This window comes from Stigmatopora argus, chromosome 4, assembly GCF_051989625.1.
Source record: "Stigmatopora argus isolate UIUO_Sarg chromosome 4, RoL_Sarg_1.0, whole genome shotgun sequence".
Classification (NCBI taxonomy): Eukaryota; Metazoa; Chordata; class Actinopteri; order Syngnathiformes; family Syngnathidae; genus Stigmatopora; species Stigmatopora argus.
The window spans coordinates 20,519,630-20,545,838 of NC_135390.1; the positions used below are offsets into that span (position 1 = coordinate 20,519,630).

The 26,209-nt window shown below is 40.9% G+C and overlaps 2 protein-coding genes across 9 annotated transcripts in view; both read left to right on the forward strand.

Annotated features, from left to right (window-relative positions):
* Positions 1-195: 195 nt before the first annotated feature.
* On the forward strand, positions 196-20,512 carry gnl1 (guanine nucleotide binding protein-like 1). Of its 4 annotated transcripts, none has more exons than XM_077597956.1 (13): positions 196-506; positions 1,084-1,231; positions 2,731-2,867; positions 2,978-3,129; positions 3,489-3,560; positions 4,810-5,002; positions 5,074-5,172; positions 5,236-5,418; positions 7,175-7,353; positions 7,430-7,616; positions 8,377-8,517; positions 8,619-8,864; positions 12,741-13,093. In XM_077597956.1, exons 1-13 carry the CDS (start codon positions 434-436, stop codon positions 12,788-12,790), a joined length of 1,860 nt encoding a protein of 619 aa, XP_077454082.1. In that variant the 5' UTR covers positions 196-433; the 3' UTR covers positions 12,791-13,093. The 4 variants fall into 4 exon arrangements, with proteins under 4 accessions (XP_077454082.1, XP_077454083.1, XP_077454085.1 ...); XM_077597957.1 differs by lacking the exon at positions 12,741-13,093 and adding an exon at positions 12,531-12,711 and having other exon boundaries at positions 197-506; XM_077597959.1 differs by lacking the exon at positions 12,741-13,093 and adding an exon at positions 20,416-20,512 and having other exon boundaries at positions 198-506.
* Positions 20,513-23,280: 2,768 nt separating this feature from the next.
* Positions 23,281-26,209, forward strand: part of ddr1 (discoidin domain receptor tyrosine kinase 1) — a 67,554-nt gene continuing 64,625 nt past the window's right edge. For 3 of the 5 annotated variants that reach the window (XM_077597822.1, XM_077597824.1, XM_077597825.1), the window contains exon 1: positions 23,284-23,638. The gene's annotated coding sequence lies outside the window, so the exon portion shown is untranslated. Of the gene's footprint in view, positions 23,639-26,209 lie in introns of all 5 variants that reach the window. The other 2 variants (XM_077597823.1, XM_077597826.1) reach the window with 2 other exon arrangements.

Below are 26,209 nucleotides of genomic sequence, written 5' to 3' on the forward strand. Positions count from 1 at the left end.
TTATGTTATTGATCCTCCCTAAAATGCAATTAACTTCTTTCAAAAGTAATTTCCCACAAGACTTGAACGCCCTGTAAAGAGGTGTTTACAAAAGTGGACTAAACCAACCAACCTTGTTGTAGGGGAGCACACTCATATTCAGACACCCTTTCAGTCACATTAAGGTGTTAAAATGTAACATAGTTGGTGTTAATTGAGCAATTTATTCTACAAAAAATGTTTAGTATCTAAAATTACGATAAACCATACATTTTTCCAATGAATTTTGATTGGCTTGTCAACAACGCAATACCTTCGTCCGACTTTCTCCGCAGTCTGCAGTCAAACATGGCGTCACGGGAAAGTGCACATCGTCGAGAAACTTCACATCAGTAAAGCAATAAACGACACGGCGTCAATCAAACAAAACTTGTCTCCGCGACCAGTCATTGAAATGCCCCGGAAAAAGCCATTCAGCAACAAGCAGAAGAAGAAACAGCTGCAAGTCAAACGGGAGAGAAAGAGAGGTAATTCATAAGCACACACTAGCATATAGCGTTACGCTTTAGCATTAGCTATTAGCTAATTAAAGTTTTCGTTACATAAATGCTACTTTGTTTTCCTCGTTCTAAGGTCTACAATAAACTCCTCCCGGAATTGGCTATTAGTAGTTTTCACTTGTTTTGTTTTGACATTAGTGTCCAGAAGGTATACTTATTATATTCCAATACACGTGCTTTACACTGTTTATTGTATTAACGGTACTACATAGATTCGTACCTGTGAAATTAGAGTCATTATTCAAATATGACAGCTATAATAGCACCTTTGCATTGTATGTGATGGCTAATTATGAAGTTTCAATGTGTAAAAATCTAATGGAATGGATTGTTCTCTAATTATCCTTACTTATTTACCATAACAACTGTTGCATATACTAAATATCAAGTGTTTTATCTTTGCATCACTGTCAACCATATTGTACTATTACACACCAGTTTCCTGGTATGTGTTTGATTTTTTTTCTTCAATTATAACATGGTTGTCAAGAGTCAAGACCTCCACAGTATTTTATCACATGACTAAATTGTATTAAACTGCCAGGTGACACGGGCTCAGGGCCGAGCAGCCGCAATGCCAGCGTGGAACGAGGGGGAGATCGGCAGTCAGACACGTCAGACAGTGAGACCACCGACATCAGGAGGATAAATCAGCAGCCCATCGGCCGAGATGGCAGGCATGACCCGAATAGGTGAATTTAGCCTCGTAGTTACCCAGACATTGAATTTCAAGGCATAGATGATTTGAAGTCTCCAGGACACACTGATTTTGAAGGAAGGGCAGCGTCTGATTACCAACAAAGGGCGACCACTGTCTTTTTTTGCCGCATCTCTTTCGCGTATAACAGATATCTACGAGCACTGAACGATTTATTCAGACGAGTTTCTAATACGCATGGACCAGGAAACGCACAACGCGCATGCGCGGGCAAAAAGAGGGCTTTCTGGGTAATGAAGTATACTCATGCATACAACACCGATAGGCAATGGCACCCTTTCTCAGAATAAAACTTCATTACGAGTTCGACATTATCACGTATTTGGGGTTTTTGCCGGGAAAACGCACCTTATGGAGAAGCACTACCAATTTCGTCATACGCAGTTTCTGGGTATGATGACAATTAGGCTTTTTGTCGAGTCAATGATGATGACAAAGCCTATGTCCGATTATTATCAATACGTCGGTAGGCTGTTATTCCTTCCTTAGCTTGTTAGCTCCCGCGATCGCGCATTCAAGACTACTTCTCGTTGGCAAGTGGTCGTGCGTTATCCTATTGTGAGGACATTTGTGTGCATCATTTTCGGAATATTTTGAAGGGAATACAACAGCAAACAGTCCATCGATAGCGAACGTGAGGGTGGAGGCGTGGCAAACAGCTAACCCGCCCAGAAGATATAAAAATGTAAAACAAAATTAGAATTCAGTTTTGTGTAAAGTTACATTAAACGTATGTTTGGGTATGTCTGTATATATTAATCCAAGTTAATTTAAATTTATTTGTTCGTTTTCGAGTGCGTTGTTGCCGTGGATAAAATGCCCCCGAACATCCCCCCCGCCTCCGTGTATGTCGCTGTCTCTACCCTCCGCGAAATGCGTCTAATTTTAGTTCTATTAAACACATTTTATTACTATTAAACCACTAGTTATGTGTTACTTTGTTAATAGATGGCGAATTAGAAGAAATAAAACATTTTTTCCAATCCAATATCCTGTTTTTGGTGTTTTTTCAGAGGGTTGGAACAAATTAATTTGTTTTTAATTCATTTCAATGGGAAACGTCCGCTCGAGTTACAAAAAGCTCGACATACGAGCTCAGTCCCGGAACGGATTAAGATCGTATGTCGAGGTACCACTGTATGGATGTTTAAAAAAGTGTGATTATTACGGGAAATTGTTCAGGGTTGAAGGAAACTAACTGGATCAAATCTTACTCTCAGGCGATCGATCTACCAATAGTGCAATTCCTCTCTGTTATCTTTTTTTTAAGTTAGGTTAGATATGAACAAATGTTTACAGCTAACAATGGCTAACATCTCATTTATTTTGACTGGTAGGCCTGGCAGAATTCATTGGCTTTACCCTCTGTCAATCAAAATGAATTGGATCTCATTGGCGTCCGTCATTAGCACTGAAACATCCGTAATGCAAAATTTTGCAGTGGAGTAACGTGCTTTGTTTTCTCTATTGAAGGTTTCGTCTACACTTTGAAAAGGAAAGCAAAGAGGAAGTGGAGAAGCGGAAAAAGTTGGCCAGAGAGAAGATCCTGCTGCCTGTTTCGGATAAACAATTAGAGATCGGCATTGAGGACGTCTATCCACCCGAGAGAGGTCTCGCTATAATTTTCAATTCTCTCCACATGACATGTGTCAAAATAGGCGCGGCGGGTGTGTTCAATGAGAAGATGAGGGCTTGACGCCGTGAAATTTGATTTTTCCAGGCTTGGGCTTCCCACGACGGCCGCCGTGGAATTACAAAATGAGCAGAGCCGACTTGCTGCGAAAAGAGGAGAAGTCGTACAAAGAGTACCTAGATGACCTGCAGTCAAGAAACCCACCTGGTTCCCTCAGCCATTTTGAGCACAATTTGGAGGTAAATTGACCAATTTTGGGAGGGGAATGTAATAAGGAAAGGTGCCTTTTATTATGCTAGTAACCTCCTGTTACATTTATCCACTTTGACCCTCAGTAATTTAAACCTATAGAAGGTGATTTGAATTTAAAAAATACGAAAATATATCAACGGCATTATAACAGCTAAAAAAATACCCAATTCCATAAATAGTTCCTTTAAAATGACACCCCCTCCACATACAAACATCTTTAATACCCATAAAAATCTTACTGATTGAATCTCAAATTGAAGGGATTATTTCTCCATTCACACTCTTCATATTTGAATTTATTAAAACAATTTTAATCTTGTCCTTTTTCTCTGCTTTTCTGTGTCAGACATGGAGGCAGCTGTGGCGAGTATTAGAGATGTCGGACGTAGTCCTGCTCATTGTGGACATCAGGCACCCGGTAGGTGGTGACATCATTTAAAACCAAAAAAGGTGAAACACTGCCTGAATACCGTATTTTCACGACTATATGGCGCATCACATTTAAAGGCGCAGTGTCAGTAACGAGTGCTATTTCTGTATTTTACACACACAAAGGACGCACCGTTTTAAAGACGCAGTCAGGCATGGCAAAACATACACCATCTTAAACATACAGACACGGGCTAAAAACACGTTTTTAAAAAGGCAACGGAAGCAAAACTGAGTTTGGTTGTATTTTATTTAGCCATTTTACAATGTACTCGCGTCATCATCACCCACAAATCCATCAAAGTCCTCATTTTCTGTGTCCGAATTGAACAATTGTCCAAATGTGTCATCGAAAACGCTGAGTTTTATACGTTTGTCCAGGCGGCCACAATCCATTCGCAAATAATAGCTAGCGTAACTAGCCTGGCGCTGCCTGCCACCCTTCGTAAAGCTGTGTTGATGTCGATGTCCAGGCCACAATCCATTCGCAAATAGTAGCTAACTAGTAGCTAGCGTAACTAGCCCGGCGCTGCCTGCCACCCCTCGTAAAGCTGTGTTGATGTCGATGTCCACGCGAACATCTAGCGGCAGGAGTTCTTTTGTAAATCCACCCGGAATGACGGCGAGCACCAAATTACAGTGCTCGCCGTCATACTGGGTGTATTGATAAAAGACCTATATATCCCAGCAGTCACTGCGCATTACTTTTTCTATGGGGAAAATAGTAGAGTCGGGGGCTGCTTGCCGTAGTTGTGAGAGCTGTAGTGGATGGTGTACCCTATCCACTGATTTATTTTATTTTATCGTGATAACAATTTTAGTATTGATCCATATATAAAGCGCACTGGATTATAAGGCGCCCTGTCTATTTTGGAGAACATTTAAGAACTTAAGTGCGCCTTATAGTCGTGAAAATACGGTACTTTGCTCAGTTGACATTAATAGTCTGATATAATAACTGTTGAGGCCTCTCTGCAAATGATTATTTTGATATAGACAACTCAAGGAAATGTAATATGCGGAGTCTAAGTTGCATTTTGGAGAAAAAAAAAGCCTATCTGCCGTATTGTCTGGACTATAAGTTGCACCCGTTTCATTGTGTATAGCCAACAATAAGTAAAATCCTGAATTGCCTTTTTATTTATTGTTTTTAGCCAAATTCTTCACGCACCTGTACTGAAATGTACGTGATTAATGACCATTAATGACAACCCGGTCGGTACGTGCGTCTTTCCCAGGTGTTGCAGTTTCCCCCTGAGATTTACCGATACATCACGGTGGAGCTCAAGAAGCACATGGTGTTGGTACTGAACAAAGTGGACTTGTGTCCACCCCCCCTGGTGATCTCCTGGAAACACTACATGACCTCGCAGTTCCCGCAGGTTCACATCGTCAATTTCACCTCCCACCGCGGTCAGGCCTACAGCACGGGTGAGTGCCACGTGAAAGAAAAAATAATTTTGGGGGTGTTTTCTGATAGATTCATTTTTTTTCGGGTTCAGTGCTGCAGAAAAGGCGCATGAGACGGAAGGCGGACTGGAATCAAGCCGGAGGGCCCACGGAGATCCTCAAGGCCTGTCAGGAGATCACAGTCGGACGAGGTATGCCATTATTCGTTTATCGACGTTTACCCTTTCTAAAAAGTGTTCCTTGTCGACACGCAGTCGATCTGTCCAGCTGGGAGCAAAAAATTCAGGCCAACGCCGTCGCCGAGCAGCGGGACGAAGAGGCGCCTGATGATGACGCCGAGTCGGTGCTGGTGGAGCATCAGAGCGATAGCGCCATGGAGATGAGTAACCCAACTCAAGAGCTCTACAAGGATGGCGTTCTCACTCTAGGTTGCATTGGTCAGTACATTGTTTGACGTCCAGGTTTGCAGGGTCTTAACATTTTTCTCAGCATCTCATCATGCATCTTAAAAAGGCTTTACAATTCCACAATAGGGCACCAAAGTGAAAAACAAACAAGTTTTTTCCCTTTGTGTAACATATTTAACATAATATAACATATTTTAACTACCGTATTTTCACAACTACATGGCACATCACATTTTAAGCCGCAGTGTCAGTAACGAGTGCTATTTCTGTATTTGACACACACACAAGACGCATCGCATATTAAGGCGCACCCACTAGATGGTGCTGCGCTAAAGGGAATGTCAACAAAACAGTCAGATCGTTCAGCCAAACTTTATTAATAGATTACAAATCAGCTTTCTGACAACTCCATTCACTCTCAACATGAATAAACAACAGTTTTTTTTATTTTCTCCGAGGCTAAAGTATTAGTATTTTCGTGACACAGCAATAGGACAATAACTTATGTTGAACAGGTGGGCATCTCACCAAGGTCGTCATTAATCGAGTCAGTAATTTCTGCCTTCCTGAAAGATCGGACCACAGTTGAAACTTCCACTGGGAATGACGACGAACATAGAATTAATTTGCTCGATCAACCGAAATTCAACGCTGTTTTATATATCTCAGCAGTCACTGGCGCACCGGAAATAGAGTCTGGGGCTGCTTGCCGTAGTTGCCAGAGCTGTTGCGGTTCGATATTTATCCATATAATATATATATAAATAGTTCGCAGTCTAGCTTTGAATGCTCCGTTGACGCCAACATCCAGCGGCAGGATTTCTTTTGTAAATCCAGTCGGAATGACGGCAAGCACCAAATTAGTGTGCTCGCCGTCATACTGGGTGTATTGACAAAAGAACTATATATCCCAGCAGTCACTGCGCAGTAGTTTTTCTACGCGGAAAATAGTAGAGTCGGGGGCTGCTTGCCGTAGTTGTGAGCGCTGTAGAGGATGGTGTACCCTATCGACTGATTTATTTTATTTTATCCTGATAACAATTTTAGTATTGGTCCATATATAAAGCGCACTGGATTATAAGGTGCCCTGTCTATTTTGGAGAAAATTTAAGACTTAAGTGCGCCTTATATTCGTGAAAATACGGTATTATATAATATACTGAACTTTTAATCTCTATCAAAGCTAAACGAATTACTACATAAATAAAAAGAAACTTTTCTTTATCTACTGCAAGCCCTCCTATTTCAAATAGAATGTACGTCTACCACCGTTAATTAGTTGGAAGAAAAAAAATCTTCCTCTGGCTAAGATACACCCAACCACCAATTAGTTTATCACTTATAGACATCCAATGTAGGAGCAAATTTTCGTTAGCTGCCAACCCTCCCACTACAAATGCATTGAATATTTAGTGCTATCTATGGCATACAATGTTACCAACGAAAATGCAAATATATCTCATTACAATAACTACACAAACAAATGCCTCTCTAACAACAAATTTCTGGTTAATACATTTAAAGTAATAGTATAAATATTTACATGCAAACATTGTATGCGGACACATTTCATAATCGATACTTTTCGAAATCCCACAAAGGTGCAAAACAGAAGCGTTTTATAATCCGAAAATGACCGTAGTTTAGTGTAAGTCAAGTAGCAGTGGTTTATTTCTAGGGTCGTGTTAAAAGATGCATTTGAAATCCTATTTAACAGGTTGGATTGTTGTTTCTGGTTTATTTTTTTATATAAACGATGCCATGCGTCTGCTGCTTTTGTTGGCAGGCTTCCCAAACGTGGGCAAGTCATCCGTTATCAATAGCCTGGTCGGCAGGAAGGTGGTGAGCGTCTCCCGGACGCCGGGGCACACTAAATATTTCCAGACGTACTACCTCACCCCCACGGTCAAACTCTGCGACTGCCCGGGTCTCGTCTTCCCCTCCCGTGTGGACAAACAGCTCCAGGTAGGCCTTGTATCGTGTCGGCCTCCCTCCCCGCTTTCTTATCTTTAACGCCGTACCATGTATTTTGTTTTGGTAGATTCTTGCTGGTATTTACCCGGTGTCGCAGCTGCAGGAACCTTACAGCTCCGTGGGTTATCTATGCGAGAGGACCCCCTTCCTCTCGGTGTTGAAGCTCAAACATCCTGATTTAGAAGAACTCCACACCCAGCCGGGAGACCAGGTTTCAAAAGAGCTCCCTTGGACCGCCTGGGATGTTTGCGAGGGTATGTGACTCATTTTTAGATCGCAATGAGCTAACTAGGAGCTCATTTCTTTGCTGATTTTTATACTGATTTGAACTACAATCGGCATGCTGATTCTAACGTTGATGTCAGAATCTAGAACTTGTCTTTTAGTGGACGTACTAACCTTGTTACGCACAATCATATTTACAGTAGCCGTATCCTTGGGAAAATAGTGTGAAATTAAAAAATGTAATTGCTGGTAAATTCTGGGTAAGTCACTTTTGATTTTGGATCACTTTTGTAAAATGCTGTCATGCTCGTTTCTTTTATATTTCATTACAGTGGTACCTCGAGATACGAGCTTAATTCGTTCCGGGACTGAGCTCGTATGTCGATATTCTCGTAACTCCAACGAACGTTTCACATTGAAATGAACTAAAAACAAATTAATTTGTTCCAACCCTCTGAAAAAGTAAGATGAGCTGATTATTGTTTTTGATAACAGGCATTCTGTACTTTAAAAACTTAAGGTTACTTAAAAAAACTTCCACACCATTTGATTAATTTTATGGTTAGTTTGTGTAATTTTTTTATAGCAGCTTCTATAGTGCATAAACAAACAACATGGCGATGACGACAGTTGACCGCATATTTTTTACTTGGTGAGAACCCCAGTTATGCTCCATTTTCTAGATCGCGCTAAATACCGTTAACTGCACATTTTCTCAAAAGTATGATTCAACTTCCGATGACTTTGTTTATGAGGCTAGACTTTATTGACACGGCTTTCGATTTCCAGCCTGGGCCGAGAGGAGAGGTTACAAAACGGCCAAAGCGGCCCGTAACGACGTCTATCGGGCGGCAAACAGCCTCTTGAGGTTAGCCACCGACGGCCGCCTGTGCCTCTGCCTCAGACCCCGCGGCTACAGCTGCTTGAGAGGTTCGCCGTCCGAGAAAATTTGCCATAGACACCATTACAACTTCTTTTTCTTCCAATAATTTGACATTGTATCTAATTCACTCCCTGCATTCCACACGCAGAGCATTGGGAAAGTCACACAGACATCCCAGAAATTCTCGCCCTCCAAGGACGGACCTCGGAGGACGACGGCGCCGGAAAGCGAGACGACGAAGAAGACGGCGAGTCCAGCAGCGAGCCCGAGGAGGAGCGAGACCGCGACGCAGACGACGACGACGACGGCGACGAAGACGACGGCTTCGGACGGAGCGGCCGGACGACGCCGGCCTCCGGTGTCAACATGTTTAATGTTCTCCGGGAGAATGAATGTGAGTGAAGGGATAAATTTATTCTAGTATTTCTTTCTCCAACTCTTTTATTACCAAATCTTCTTCTCCTCAAGATGTATTCCTACTGTCGTCACCCTTTCCGATATCTATATTTATATACTATATTATAGAGCCGCCATTGGGGAAGGTAGGTAGGTAGGTAGCTAGCTAGCTAGCATGCCCGCTAACGAGTCCCTGTATTTCAACAAAGCCACTAGATGGCAGAAGGTACTGCACAAAGTCACTTGTGGACTTTTCACCGCAATTCTTTCCTTAATTCATGTTGCCTAATGTACCTTGACTGTATTTGACAGAGAAAAGCGCATCATTCCTAATATTTGCATACCTGTCAACCTCTGCCGATAACTGCCCTTATAAATGATTATGATTCCCCTTACAAACCCCCCAAAAAACCTTACAAACACCGTACGAGTACGGTGTTTGTAAGGTTTTTTTGGGGGGTTGTAAGGGGAATCATAATCATTTATAAGGGCAGTTATCGGCAGAGGTTGACAGGTATGTATTTGCACACTCGCGCCCATATTATAGAAGATATTTTTCTACTCCATGCTGTGCCTCTGCTCGGTCATGCACTAAGCTTTATCCTCTTGATGTGAATCAGCGGATGCACGTCTTTTTTTTTTGTTCTTTGTATATTGAGATTGAGGGGGAAAAAAATGGCGTAGGGATGGGTAGTCTTAAACAAATACTTACACACATGATAACAGGGTGTAACTGTGCTCATCTGGAGGGGTTCTGAATCCAAAATCAAACAGACCATTTTAGATATAATATTTAGATTTTTTTAAATAAATTGATTAAAAGAACTGGATTAAAATCCCTGAATATTCCGTTTTTTATAGATCTAAAACAATGTATATTTTAGCTTTTTTTAAAGATATTTTTAGATTTTACTAAATGATTTTTGAACTAAAAACACAGAAAAAATGGATGAAAAAATTACAATTATTGATTTAAAAAGGGGGGAAAATCAGGGAATGTAATATACATCTATACTCTTCATTTTAATTTGATCCTAAAACAGATAGTCGGCACTCATGATTGACTTTCCCGGGCCACACAAAATGATGCGGCGGGCCAGATTGGGCCCCCGGGCCGCCACTTTGACACATGTTATTTAAATGCACCGGTACGTTTCCGACCAACCAATCGGGACATAAAAATGCCTGAAATCTTGCTCGTTAAAGAAACAATCCCTTTGCTGATATAGTTTAAGTTACGCTGGCAACCGATTCAAATTTCCTCCGGATCGGATGGAAAAAAAACACTCCCAGGAAGCAGCACCGCCAAAAGAAACGCTATCATTTCATAGAACAACTATTACAAGTTAGTTCCGTGGTTTGTGCGTGTACCCTGTTCGTAAAATTACACCCTGACCCATTGCATGACTCCACTCGTCAATAGCATGAAAACTTCAAGTAACAATAATTCCAGAAAATGCCCATCCCTCCAATTCTTCTAATCAAGACTGTGTGACCTCCTAGCTCCGCCTGTTAGCTGTCAATCACGGGGCAGGCACTAGCGCCATTTCATACTCAGGGCAGCAGAAACTAGTATTGCCAGTCAGAGGTTCGATTCTCGGATGATTGCGGAGATGTATCACATTTCTGAGTGCTGTGTTCTTTGGTGTGGCTTTGGATTCTCATCTTTCTCAATGGGAATTGAAAACCTGTAGTGTTTTAACTACTTGGCTGCTACACGATCGCGTTTAAATGGGAGTACGCCACGTTCACTCCAACAAGGCTCTTGGACTTTTTTGCTTTTTTGGGGGGGAGAGATGTTCTTTCATCGCAGTGTGAGGCAGGAAACATCATCATCCACTTCCACACGCGCCAGAGCAAATAAAACTATGTTATTCTACCTCGAGCGTCCACATGTTCTTTTAACTGCACAGAGGGAGGCAAAGTGGATTTGGAATTTTCGACTTTCACGCGTCTCCGTCACGATAAGAAGCATCACCACGTCATTCATTGCGACTTTGCCGTTATCTGGTCAAAGCTTTCGCGCCATCTTGAGCATTGTTTCTCTGCTCCGAGCGTGATAAAAAGGAAGGTTATGAAGTGTAAAGGCTAGACGAGTGTTTATGATGTCGGCCACATTCCTTCTTTTGTTCCAAAATCTCTTCCCTGGAGTGTTCTCTGCAATAAAGAAAAAAATTGTCCTTCAAGACATTTTGGGGTTTGTTGCATCCTTGCTGTCCTTCGACGAAATGTCCGGCGACGAAATGTTCGGGTATTGCTATTTGTGACCTCGCAAGTCTTGCTTGTTGTCATTTGAAAATTTAGAGTGCCATGGTGATGTTATGTGGCGTGCAGAGGGTACCTCATGAAATGCGTGTCACGGAAAAAGCGCTGAGCATGATAAATGACTAACGTGCAAAGATAAGAGGCACAACAGCTACCCAATTGAAGTCGGTGACAAAATCCAACCAGCATAGGAAAGCCACGTTAAGTCTAATAGCCTCACTTGCCCAGCAACACAATTGAGTTATACATAGTTCTCAGTAATACTTATGGGAATTTAATATCACTATGAACGTGTCTTAATTTGGCATGTTTTTAGTTTAGTCTAGGACAAGGGTGTCAGACTTGGGTTGGTTCGCAGGCCACGTTAACGTCAGCTTGATTTCATGTGGGCCGGACCATTGTAGATATAATATTTAGATTTTTTTAATAAATGGATTAAAAGAACTGGATTTAAATCCCTGAATATTCCGTTTTTTTATAGATCTAAAACAATGTTTATTTGAGCTTTTTTAATATATATTTTTAGATTTTACAAAATGATTTTTGAACTAACAACACAGAAAAAATGGATTTAAAAAATACAATTATTGATTTAAAAGAGGGAAAATCAGGAAATGTAAAATACATCTGTACTCTTTATTTTAATTTGATCCTAAAACAGAAAGTCGGCACTCATGATTTACTTTCCCGGGCCACACAAAATGATGCGGCGGGCCAGATTTGGCCCCCAGGCCGCCACTTTGACACGTGCGCTAACCACTCACCCTGCCGGGCTCCCATTTTTCCAATAATTTCCCCAAATTCTGGCCTTTACTGTTAGGGATAAGGCTGTCGGATATGAACTCATTGGATAGGACACGTGTCAAAGTAGTGGCCCGGGGCCAGTATAGATGTTTACGTATTAAATTTCCTGATTTTCCCCCTTTTCAATCAATAATTGTCATTTTTTAATCCATTTTTTCTGTGTTTTTAGTTCAAAAATCATTTTGTAAAATCTACAAATATATATAAAAAAGCATTGTTTTAGATCTATAAAAAACTGAATATTCAGGGCTTTTAATCCAGTTCTTTTAATCCATTTATTTAAAAAAAAATCTAAATATTCTATCTAAAATGGTCCGGCCCACGTGAAATCAAGTTGACGTTAAAGCGGCCCGCAAACCAACCCGAGTGGATAGGACGTCTATCATCGCCAAGGCAGCCAATGAATTCCCCACCTTGGCGCCAATCCACTCATTTTGTCACTTACATCATTATGCTAATTGCTCCCTACGGTTAGCGCGTTCGTGCACGAGACGGCACGATCATAATCACCGACAAAAACACTTTTTACAGTCGTGAAGAAGCTGGAAACTCCCTTTTTTTTCTTCTTATGCACATCATCGCATGGGCTCGCCAGATCGTATGCTTTTCATCGGTGGCTGACGAGATCATCTCCCAACATCTGGAAATGATTTGGGATTGAACTCGGGACCTCGGCGCTCCAGACGGAGATCGCACGCAGTTAATGACATCCAGAGCGGTCGTGCGCGACAACACGCGTGTGGAGAATGTTAGCGGCCAGCGTTGGAGGCTTTAACATGCTGTCAAATTTGTGTGCTTTGGACAGGGAACTTTGGGTGGCTTTTCTCATGGCCTCGATGCGTGGCTGAGGGCTGAAAAGAAGCGCTACTGCCAGTTTGAAGCAGAAAATCTAATTAGTCTGCCAGTGTACTGCGCTCTCACTCATTCATGCAGGTGAGATTTTTGTCAAGCGCGTGAAGAAGGTGAGCCTTGATTCCGTTTAATATGTTACCAATGAAACGCTCAAGTGCGACAAGGCGGCAACTTTTCACCGCTTGTCGTCATTTGGATTGGATTGGATAACTTTATTTGTCGGGCCTGAATCGAGGAAGCGCTAATGAAATGGCTTTGAGTCGTCTGACCTGAGTCAGCAGTTGCGGGGATCCGAGAAAAAAGCATACCTGTTAACCTCTGCCGATAACTGCCCTTATAAATGATTATGATTTCCCCTTACAAACCCCCCAAAAAACCTTACAAACACCGTACGACTCGTCGTACGGTGTTTGTAAGGTTTTTTGGGGGGTTTGTAAGGGGAAATCATAATCATTTATAAGGGCAGTTATCGGCATAGGTTGACAGGTATGGAAAAGTCAGAAATATGAACTGAAGATTTTTGGAATTGACATTTACGTTGGGCTAGAAATCTCAAAAAAATAGCATACAGTGGTACCTCGAGATACGAGCTTAATTGGTTCCGGGACTGAGCTCGTATGTCGATATTCTCGTCACAAGAGCGAACGTTTACCATTGAAATGAACTAAAAACAAATTCATTCGTTCCAACCCCCTGAAAAAACACCCAAAACAGGATATTGGATTGGAAAAAAATGTTTCATTTCTTCTAATTCGCCATCTATTGACAAAGTAATAAATAATACACTAACCTTAATTCTAATTTTGTACTTAGGTTTGATACCGGCCAGGTTGGCTGTATTTGCCCCGCCTCCACCCTGATTTTCACTATCGATGGGCTGTTTGCTGTTGTATTCCCTTCAAAATATTCCGAAAATGATGCACACAAATGTCCTCACAATAGGATAACGCACGACCACTTGCCAACGAGAAGTAATATATACTCGTAATAGTGATCGCTACGCCATTCGCGCTGAGTGACAGGAAAAAAAACACTGAAAAAAATGCAACGCTCCGCCCAGTGCTCGTAGATATCTTTTATACACGAAAGAGATGCGGCAAAAAAGACAGTGCGCTACAATGATAAACAGCCTCTCATGTCTCGGCCACCTGGCTTTCTCACATCTAGAAATGTGTCTCGTATCTAGAGATAATTATTTGCTCGAAATTTTACTCGTATCTCGAAATACTCGTATGTCGGGGTGCTCGTATGTCGGGGTGCTCGTATGTCGAGGTACCACTGTAGAAGGATGGAGATCCAGGAGTAGAGGCGGGAGGCCCCTTAGATTGCGGTTGCCACGGTAATGAACGCCAACGGATCATTGCGTCACTTTTTGAACCCGCTGAAATTGCAAGGAATTGTTCTATGGCCCATCCATTTTCTGTTGACATCCACGCTGGGTTTTTAAAGTCTTCAATTAACCCAACATGTATGTTTCCGGATGCGGGGAAGCCAGAGCCGAGATTAGAAGGCCAAAACCTCGAAATGGCGGCCGTGATTTATGGCTGCTAATTAGAATTTTGCGCGCGCGTTATAGCTATCTTGTGGCCACAGTTGAGCCATTATTTTGTATGGTATTTAAATAAATATGATGACGTTCTAAAAAGTGAACTTTGGATTTTTATGGGAGGGCCAAACCAGCATTTTATTCATTGGCGTGTTGTAAATTCAGTTTTTAATCAACATTTGACAAATTTGCTTATCGCAGATATGATAATCACGTCATCCAGGGGGTTCTAAAAATAAGGAAGGTGTCCGTGCTGCACGATCATAATAGACTGCGGGCCGGTGGACTCGTGGTTGACATGTCGGCCTCAGTTCTGGGTCTAGGGTTCGATCCCAGGTGGGTGGTCACATTGTAGAGTAGCCCTAAGCCGACAAACCACCACCACTGGTGGAACGGCTAAAGTTTTTAAAAATATTTTAAAAATAAACGGGAAAACTGTATGTTTTTTTAGCAAGAAACATGATGTTGACATAATTTATTTTGTGGGATAGACAAGGCGAGGTGCATGCCATGATTTTGACATCTGTGCTTTTACTTTTTAAATCTTTGTGTAAATGGATCAATATTTATAAATCTGTTCATTTCCACCAAATGAAATGGTAAGTTCAGTGTAGATTGCAGTGGCGGGCCGTCAGGGCCTTCAAGGCCTTCTCTGCTGGCCTAAGAAATATCTGAATCACAGACTGATGTTAATTATATTTTGTCCATCAATACTTATGAAATAATTCCAAATTGTCTGTTAGCTTCCTTATATTGCTTTTCCCCCTGGTTGCACTGTTTCCAGATGTGTGTTTTCATATTGAAGCATTTAACCAATCACATTTCAGCCATTATTTGTTGCCAGGGTCAGAAATCTGCCTCGAGGCCTTCACAATCAGTTCTGCGGGCTCTGCTGCATTAAACAAGCGTCGATAATACTGTTGCTTTAACCAATCACAATTCGATTTGGTGACACCAGGGCCTTCTCGCAGGCGTAGGGATACGTCATGGCTTTCACCAACTATGATTGGCTAGTGATAGAGTGGACTAGCCACAGCTAGCAAGCTATGCAAAAAAAAGGGGTTTTAAGCCAGACACATGACAGTGAATTCAAATAATTTATCTTGTTTCAATGAACGACTTTGCTAGACGTCCAATCCGACACTAAAATATCATGCGTTCTCATTTGAGTCCTTTCCGCAAGTATTTGTCCGCCGATAACAAACAAACTTCCGCCCTAGATCTTAATAAGAGGCTCAAGTAAGCTGTAAATTGTTTGACTTTGACAGGATAGTATCTCAAATGTCTGGAAGTGATCATGTGACTGACTTGTAAGTACAAATGTCTTTACTCTATTCATAGAAAATCCGAAAAACACGTGATGTCGATGGTTTTCTCACCTTTGAATGTCTTCCACTTTTGATATGACCCCTTTTCTTATGAGGTAAATTATATAAAGTCAGCACTGGAATATGATAGACGTCCAACCCGTTTGAACTGGGAGGGCCGGCGGCGTTCATTGGGCGATACGTGAAAAACTCGGTGGAAAGACGGCACTAAATGTGGGCAGTATGCTCGGCATGCCATTTTCCGATGGTTCCCAACATACTGCAAGCTTGGCATTCTGGGAGTGATCTGTGTTGTCTGAATCTTGTGGCCCTGCACAGCTGTCAGAGCGAGACGGGGGGGGGGGCGGCAGGGTGGGTGGGTTGTCTGCAGGGGAGCCGTCCGTGTGTTTTCCAATGACATGCCTCGGGAGTTGAACACTTCCATTTTTTTAATTTAGTTGTTTCCACTTTGTTCTGCAGTTTCCCTGCTAAATCATGGATTTTATGACAATGCCATACTATAGCAATTCCTCAGAGAAGGATAAAATATTTGCTGATATAACAAAGTTTGCTATGATTTCATTTCGTTTCAAGGGGCTTTAGATGGATGGATTCACTGCAAAACGATTACAATTCATCGAAAGCACCGATTGGCAAACCTTTTGCAATGAGTGCTATGTTCAAATTTATTTGGTTTTTTTCCACTACTGTTTGAATCCAGTGGCGGTCCGTGAATTTCCTAGCGACGCCTTCAGCTGACGAAATCAATCCAACCCTCAAAAACTATGTTATGGCTATAAAACCTCTACTGCAGCTACAGCTGCGACACATAAAAAATCGTCAATAATTACCTCATACAATTGAAATATTATTTAGGAATGTAGCCATATTTTACTCACTAAAAATCATTTTTAACTGTACACAATATCCATCCTCCTTTCTTTCCTCCTGCTTTTCTATCGCCATCGAAGCTAATGCTGAAAGTCGAGCCTGTCCTGTCGTATTTCTGGCAAACGTTTTTATTCGATTTAGTGCTGAAAATGTTTGTTCCCGGTTGTGACAGGCTTGCTTGCTTTGGAGTCGTCCGACCTTTCTTAATGATGTCCAGCTTTTTTTTTCTTGAAAAGTCCGTCTTGAAAATGGCTTTGACAGTAAATCTGCAAACCAATCCATTTCTTCTCCTCCTCCAGCCATTGCGGGTTGACAAAACCGCTATTAAATCAACACAACAATATATTTGCTTGTGCAGCTCGCTACAGATACAGCTTGCTAGCTGTGGTTAGTCCACTCTATCACTAGCCAATCATAGCTGGTGAAAGCGATGACGTATCCCTACGCCTGCGAGAAGGCCTTGGTGTCACCAAATCCAATTCTGATGGGTTAAAGCAACAGTCTTATCGACGCTTGTTTAATGCAGCAGAGCCTGCAGAACTGATTGTGAAGGCCTTGAGGCAGATTTCTGACCCTGGCAACAAATAATGGCTGAAATGTGATTGGTTAAATGCTTCAATATGAAAACACACATCTGGAAGCAGTGCAACCAGGGGGGAAAGCAATGAAAGGAAGCCAACAGACAATTTGCTCCCATTGGCGACAACAGACTGTAGTCCACTTTGATTGGGAGTGATCATTCCCCGCCAATCAAAATTGATTACACGTCTATTGCCGTCAAATGAGTTAATTAAATACTTCTATAGTATTACTTCCCAGTAATCACACAATTACAGGCAGAGTTTCTTTATCCAGCGTCAGCTCGTTTTTCAACAATCTCCCATTAAATTCCTCACAGGATCAGACCTGCTCACTCAAAACGCTTCAGGAAAAAAAAGGGAGGCTTTGAGTGAGAAATTGAGATAAACAAGCCTCCCCCTAGAACACACCAGATCGGTTTTACAAAAAAATGTACTTAAAAAAATCCTGTACAAAAGTTTTTATACGGCGTACACAATTTGAAATGATCAAAAAACTTATAAAATAGGGAGAAAACTCATAAGTTGACTGGTATGGAAATTTCAATTTTTTTTTAAAAACAAATCAGCAATTCAATAGTCATTTAACCAATCGATATAACGGTTCTGATTAATGAAGGCTGTAGTTCACAGGTGTCAAAGTGGTGGCCCGGGGGCCAAATCTGGCCCGCCGCATCATTTTCTGTGGCCCGGGAAAGTAAAACATGAGGGCCGACTTTCTGTTTTAGGATCAAATTAAAATGAAGAGTATAGATGTATATTAAATTTCCTGATTTTCCCCTTTTTAAAACAATAATTGTCATTTTTTAATCCATTTTTTTCCGTGTTTTTAGTTCAAAAATCATTTTGTAAAATCTAAAAATATATAAAAAGCTAAAATAAACATTGTTTTAGATCTATAAAAAATGAATATTCAGGGATTTTAATCCAGTTCTTTTAATCCATTTATATAAAAAAAAAATCTAAATATTATATCTAAAATGTGACCACATTTTATGCCCACATGAGATCTGGTCACCATGAATGTGGCCCGCCAACCAAACTGGGTTTGACACCCCTGCCCTAGAAACTCACTTTCTTGAGAAATATCAGAACGCGAGGGACGTAGTGAGATAAAGAAGTGGAGAATAATGGTGAAAAAAAAGCTCTTCATTTCTACCATGGGATCCGTGGTTACCCTGGCAACCAACAAAGCAAACGCCTGCTGGACAAAGGGCCACAAAAACTCAGGAGGGAGTGTGAAAACATGAGCTTTAGTGGAGTCTGTTTGCCAATTCCAGCCTTTATCTGGGTTAGAAGTTTTTGACTAAAACAGGTCACGTTATCAAGGCCAAACATTGTTGACACTCCGGAATTGAACATTTGCTTATGATGAAAAATTAGGCAGAAAACTTCTAATGACAAGCAGAGAGAGAATGAGGCCACTTGAGTGAATTTGAAATATAGGAACACATTCATCAGTATTCTGAGTTCATCTTCACCAGTGGTTTTAAAACTGTGGCCCGGGGGCCAGTTTTGGGTCCAATGGGCAGTTTTTTGCGGTCCTCTATGTGATTTTTAAGTAGAAGCAATTTGTGTTGTAACTTTTACCACCACTTTTGCCGGTCTTGGGTACAACACTACTAGCTAGCGTAGCTCAGTTTGATGACCAATATCAAAAGTTTTGGCAAGGATTTGCAAAAAAAAAATGGTGACAGTAATTTGATTTAAACGTACCGTATTTTCACGACTACATGGCGCATTGCATTTTAAGCTGCAGTGTCAGTAATGAGTGCTATTTCTGTATTTGACACACACAAAGGACGCACCGTTTTTATAGACGCAGCCAGGCATGGCAAAACATACACCAGCTTAAACATACGGACACACGCTAAAAACACGTTTTTAAAAAGGCAATGGAAGCAAAACTGAGTTTGGTTGTACTTTATTTAGCCATTTTACAACGTACTCACGTCATCATCACCCACAAATCCATCAAAGTCCTTATTTTCTGTGTCCGAATTGAACAATTGTCCAAATGAGTCATCAAAAACGCTGAGTTTTATACGTTCGTCCAGGTGGCCACAATCCATTCGCAAATAGTAGCTAGCTAGTAGCTAGCGTAACTATTCTAACGCTGTCTTCCATGCTTCGTAAAGCTGTGTTGATGTCGATGTCCAAGCCACAATCCATTCGCAAATAGTAGCTAGCTAGCGGCTGGAGTTCTTTTGTTAATCCAGCCGGAATGACGGCGAGCACCAAATTAGTGTGCTCGCCATCATACTGGGTGTATTGACAAAAGAACTACATATCCCAGGAGTCACTGTGCAGTAGTTTTTCTATGGAGAAAATAGTAGAGTCGGGGGCTGCTTGCCGTAGTTGTGAGAGCTGTAGAGGACGGTGTACCCTATGGACTGATTTATTTTATTTTATCGTGATAACAATTTTAGTATTGGTCCATATATAAAGCGCACTGGATTATAAGGCGCCCTGTCAATTTTGGAGAAAATTTAAGACTTTTAAGTGCGCCTTATAGTCGTGAAAATACGGTAATTCCAAAATGAATTTATATTGTAATGGAATCAGGTTTATATCTATTCTGCTGATTTCAAGGCAAATTTGCCAGCATGAGCGGTGCGAAAAATAAATGATTGCGTTATATTTTATGTATTTTTTGTGCTATGCTACGTTACTGTTAATGCCAAAGGAAATTCCAAAATTTACGCCAGTGAAATCATTCACACCGTTTTTTTAAATTAGTTTGAACATGTTATCAGGTTTTGACCCCCCAGCTAATGGATGGATGCTATTAGAGTGATTAATCCCATCTATTGTTAAAGCTAATTATGAGATTTTTACAGGCCAAGACAGTATTTTTTGTCAAGGAAGTGACCCAAGGGTCAATTTTGGGAGATTATCTTTCGTGATTATCATCTTTCCTCACTGATCAGTTGTCCTGAAAGCTGAAGGATCTGAAGAAAATATTTGACTTCTTAGATTGATTCCTTACGTATGCCAACAAAAACAAAAATGTCTTCATTTTGGAACACGACACAATAAACGCTTCTCAGTCCAAAACCAATCAAGAGCTAATTGTCTAACTCTTTTGAGACTTACTTTAATTTTTTTCCGGCTAGCCAACCATGTGTTACTCATAAGTGCTGGACTTTTTCCCATTTGGTGAAATCACATGAAGTAGAAAAACAAAATTGGAATGCAGTGACTAAACATTGTGCTGATGTCATCCACAAGGGGGGAATATTTGTATGGTATCCAAAGGTTTCTATGGTACTTTATTTTGTTAACCTGGATTTTATTTCTTTCCAGAATCCAAGTAAAACCACCTCATCGCTCTGATCGATTTATACACACCATGTAGTAAGGTAGTGCTGTTTTTCTTATTCATGAATAAAAATGATTTCAATATATTAAGGCGGTTTCACTTTAAACCTGAACTGTAAGCAAGAAATAGCTCTTGAATTTAAATGATACTTAGGAATAGTCCAAATACCGTATTTTTCCGCATATTAGGCGCACCGGCGTATAAGCCGCGCCCTTAAAATCGTTGAATTTTACAATTTCTCGCGTATAAACCGCCCCTGATTCACAATTTTCACCTCCATATTCGCAGCAAGTACCGGATTTTCTCGCATATTCAGATTTCCCCAAAACAGGATATTGGATTGGGAAAAAAATGTTTTATTTCTTCTCATTCGCCATTTATTAACAAAGTAACACATAACTAGTGGTTTGGTAGTAATAAAATGTGTTTAATATAACTAAAATTGGGCGAATTTCGCCGACGGGAGAGAGAGACGCACAGAGGGGGCGGGGTTTCGGGGGGGACTTTCCACGACAACGCACTCGTAACAGAACAAACAAATTTAAAGTAACTTGGATTAATATATACAGACACACTCAAACATATGTTTAATGTAACTTTACACAAAACTGAATTCTAATTTTGTTTATTTATTTTTTTACCTTCGTTCTGGCCGGGTGAGCTGTTTGCCACGCCTCCACCCTCACGTTCGCTATCGATGGGCTGTTTGCTGTTGTATTCCCTTCAAAATATTCTGAAAATGATACACACAAATGTCCTCACAATAGGATAACACACGACCACTTGCCAACGAGAAGTAGTCTTGAATGAGCGATCGCGGGAGCTAACAGGCTAAGGAAGGAATAACAGCCTACCCACGTATTGATTGTGGATAATGAAGTTTTCTTCTGAGAAAGGGTGCCATTGGCTATCGGTGTTGTGTGCACGAGTATACTTCATGACCCAGAAAGCCCTCTTTTTGCCCACGCATGCGCGTTGTGCTTTTTCTGGTCCATGTGTAGGCGAAAGAAACCGTTCAGTGCTCGTAGATATCTGTTATACACGAAAGAGATGCGGCAAAAAAGACAGTGTGCTACAATGATAAACAGCCTCTCATGTCATGGCCACCTGGCTTGGTCGCATCTCGAAATTTTAATCGTATCTAGGGCGAATTATTCGATCGAAATGTTCACCGTACCTCGAGCATGTCGTAGGTAGAGCTGATCGTAGGTCGAGGTACCACTATAGTCCATTTATTGGGTGAAGGTATGACATTTATTGCCCACCAGTGCACACTTAACAGTATATCAGTGTCCCGGTGTTAATCCAAGGTGGAGCTCAACATTTTAATGACCTTTATTGTCCGTGGGAGCTCAAGTTTTCATCAAATGGGCAAGTCGGAACACATACGGAAATTGCAGGAAGATAAAGCTTTTGGCATTAAATGTCATAAACACACAAGCAGGCGGTTCTTTTTTTTTGAAAGGCAAATTTCCTTCTTCCCAGTTGGTGCCTTTGCCTCGGGGTTCTGTATCAACAACCCAGTTTTCGCTTGCCTCTTTGCTGGGCTTTACTGCAAAAGTCGTCTCTCATTATAGCCTAAGGTTTGTAATGCTATGCTGTTACGCTGCCAACGCTCTGTAATAAAGTGGCCTTCACCAGGGGTAGCTTTATATTAAATGGCCTAAACCAGGTGGCTTCTAACACAAAAAGACAATTCAAAGTTTCTTGGGGAGCATCATAGAAAATGAGAGTGGTAATAAATATACAAATTGACTGGGGAGTAAACCATAGTGATTAGTAGACTACGTCCCACTATTGTATGTGAATTTGTAACATGAATATCTAAGACAAGGGTGTCAAACTCGGGTTGGTTCGCGGGCCGCATTAACGTCAACTCCATTTCATATAGGCCTGACCATTTTAGATATAATATTTAGATATATTTTTTTAATAAATGGATTAAAAGAACTGGATTAAAAGCCCTGAATATTCCATTTCTTTATAGATCTAAAACAATGTTTATTTTAGCTTTTTTTATATATATTTTTGGATTTTACAAAATGATTTTGACCTCAAAACACAGAAAAAAATGATTAAAAAATGATGGCAATCAATAAATGCTGCTAGGAAGTGGATTTTTTTCCCCATTTTAGTGCATTTTTTTTGCCATTTCGCGTATGAACGTATATGGACGTATCGACCTTCATCGCTGTCGTTTTCCCGGGGAAATAATACTCCGGGCCTGGTTCTGATGTCTAAAAAGCTCCAGTATTTGTATTTAATCAATAAATGCTGGTTTCGGCTAGATTTTACCCAATTTTCGGGCAATGTTTGCCGGTACGCCATTGACGTTCATCGCTGTCTTTTCCCGGGAAAAATCGCCCCCCCCCCCCCCCGGCCTGGTTTTAATGTCTGAAAAGCTCCAGTATTTGTATTTAATCATGAAATGCTGCAAGGAAGTGGGTTTTACCCCATTTTTGTGCATTGATTTATTGATTCTTTTTTTATGTGTCACAGCTCTAGCTGCGGTCGAGGTTTTATAGCCATAAAATAGTTTTTGAGGGTTGCATTGATTCGTTGAAGGCGCTACGAGAAAATGCACGGACCGCCACAGCAGTTATGTACTTCAAAATAATAAATCTGGACAATATTTTTGCATGCTATCAAATAATTATAATGAAAATAGCAATCCATCAAATCTCTTAACAGACTCATAATAAAAAAACAACCTTTTTGTAAGGAGCAAAGGGTTAACAAGGTTTGCAATCAGATCTGCGCACTATTTTAATAGGCTTTTCGCACACGCTTTAGTTTCACTCCAAAATTGTCAGCGACATAACCCCGCCTACCCCGTCCTCCGATTGGCCGAGTCTCTCTCCTGAATATCCAATGAGGCACCTTGCTCTCCCCTCACATTGGCCACAGCCGGTGCAGTTATGCAAATGAGCACCTGGTGGCGCCCGCTGTGGGCCGGCTGCCGAGACACAAGCCGGGAGCTCACACCGAGTGGCGGACACCAACTCTATCGCCTCTCCTTACTCCACATTCATTTTGCACTTCTTTCTTTATTTCCAAACCACTTGGAACCTCGAAAAGAAGCCGATTTACCGACCCCGGAGCGAACGGCTGTTGGACATTTGACCCACGAGAAGCGTGTTTCCAATCGGAAAAGACCCAAAAAGTTTGGGGCGGTGCTGTCACGAGTCACGACTGCCTGTCTTAAAGGTAAGCTTTTTTTGGATAGTTTCCTTCTATTTACAGCCGCTGCTTTGGCGTCCGTGAGTCTCGTTTCAAATTGGCTGTGGAAGAGCAGGCACGTACATAGTATAGCCGATTTTAGTAGGTGTAACGTTGCGCACAAATATAACGGCCGCGTGTCTGAAATGCTCTGACGGTGAGCATCACAACCTGGATTTACTGCTAGCTAATTAATTAACTCACTCATTTCTACAATTCCTACGCTCCTTATTACTGGAAACAAGTCGTTAAAGTTGACCTCATTGTTATTAAATATATTCATATGCCAATTTGAAGTTAAATAGAAATACTGGCATGTCCTAGCAAGTTTAAAAATTGAGAGTTTTGCCCTTGGAAGGACTTATACTTGTCATCCTCTGCAAATTAACCCTTTCAGGCACAGTGAACATGCTTAAAACGTTTAATCCTTGACTAATTTTATTTTTAAACACTCAAAAATATGACTTTGGTCATTAAAAAACTAAATATTTTAGAAAATTCTTTTTTTTTTTTTCATTTTCTGAACTGCTTATCCTCACAAAGTTTACAGGGGGTGCTGGAGCCTATCCCAGCTAACTAAGGGTATCAGGCAGGGGACACTATGAATTGGTGGTCAGCCAATTGCAGCGCTACATGGAGACAGGACGATTATTCGTACTGATGGGCGATTTGGAGTATTCAACCAGCCTACCGTGCATGTTTTTGGGATGTGGGAGGAAACCGGAGTACCCGGAGAAAACCCACGCTAGCCCAGGGAGAACATCTAAACTACACCAAGGGTGTCAGACTCGGGTTGGTTCGCGGGCCGAATTAACGTCAACTCGATTTCACGTGGGCCAGACCATTTTAGATATAATATTTAGATATATATTTTTTATAAATGGATTAAAAGAACTGGATTAAAATCCCTGAATATTCAGTTTTTTATAGATCTAAAACAATGCTTATTTTAGCTTTTTGTATGTATTTTTAGATTTTACAAAATGATTTTTGAACTAAAAACCCAGAAAAATGGATAAAAAATGACAATTATTGTTTTAAAAAGGGGAAAATCAGGACATTTAATGTACATCTATACTCTTCATTTTAATTTGATCCTTAAACAGAAAGTCGGCACTCATGATTGACTTTCCCGGCCCACACAAAATGATGCGGCGGGTCAGATTTGGCCCCCGGGCCGCCACTTTGAGACAGTGAGGACCAACCTGGGCTCGACCCAAAACTGTGAGGCTGATGAACTAACCACTTCACACTGAACTGGGAAGGCAATGACTTAATGTGACACTTCTACCAAGTTACTTACGAGTCATACATTTTACAATGGAGATTTATTTGCAATATTCCCCCCCTCAGGCCACTTTATTTGTCTTATTCACTTCCAATTCTGACAGTTGAAGCACATATCAGAATATTGAAAAATTGTTATCCCCATAGGCATGCTAAAATAAAATTAGCATGTTTCTTTGATAGCCATGTTATAATGTTCGTCATGTCTGTCTAAATATAGTTTATGTTCAGGAGAGTAAGACTACTTTTGATCATTAAAAAAACTGCAGCCTTTACTTTACCTCATTAAAAACTCATTGGAAACGTGGAAATCATATTTTATTTTATGCAGATTACAACATTTCTTATACGAGAGCAGCCCTTTTTATGAAATAATCAAATGTGAATAGAAATAGACTGGTTATGATCCCAAATAAGTTGTTTCTTCTCTTTATTAATAATAAAAAAAATACGTCATTTAATTGTTTATTTGCTATTGACAACAACACCCATCCAATTCATTCAAATTGTGAGAACTAGCTGTAGATGCTCATACTTCAGTTATTTCTCTTCTTGTAAAAAATCCCGTCATTGGCAACCAATAAGTTACATGAGTGTCCTATCAAAGGTTAAAAACTTTGGTTCCAGGTCCCAAAAATGCGTTAATCTCAAATTTAAGTCTCAACATTCTCCTCCAGAGAGCCACATTCCTCACGGCTTTCTTCACATAGCTCCTCCTCCTCCTAAAAAAAAAAGAAAGAAAGAAAACAAAGCCAAACAAAAGCCATTCTCTGGCGGTGTAAAAGCCGTGAGGCCCATTTTTTTTTAATGGCCCCTCTGCCAGTATCCAGGGTCACCACCCCAACACATCCAGGTGTAACCTCTGTTCCCCTCGCGGTATCTCGGATGACATCACCTCGCGTGGTTTTTACGTGGATGAAAACATGATTCCAGCCCCTGCAGCCTGTTGTGAAAACATGCTCAAAGGTTTCAGCAATTGCTTCATTCTTTTTTAGAAAAAAATGACACATTTGAGCAAAGTAATCTGTGCAAAACAAAACAGTTTAACACACTCCCCTCAAAATACCCACACAGCCAATGTTTAAATGTTTGCCAACAAAAGTCAGACTAATTGCAAGTGAAATGGTCCAATTTGGACACATCATTTTCTCTAGCCCACGTGTGTCAAAGTGGCAGCCCGGGGGCCAAATCTGGCCCGCCCCCATCATTTTGTGTGGCCCGGGAAAAGTAAATGATGAGTGCCGACTTTCTGTTTTAGGATCAAATTAAAAT

Coding starts and splice junctions, on each gene's coding strand:
- gnl1 (XM_077597956.1), top strand. CDS start 434: ATGCCCCGGAAAAAGCCATTCAGCAACAAGCAGAAGAAGAAACAGCTG. Junction 507..1,083: donor CAAACGGGAGAGAAAGAGAG/GTAATTCATAAG, acceptor TTAAACTGCCAG/GTGACACGGGCTCAGGGCCG. Junction 1,232..2,730: donor GGCAGGCATGACCCGAATAG/GTGAATTTAGCC, acceptor TCTCTATTGAAG/GTTTCGTCTACACTTTGAAA.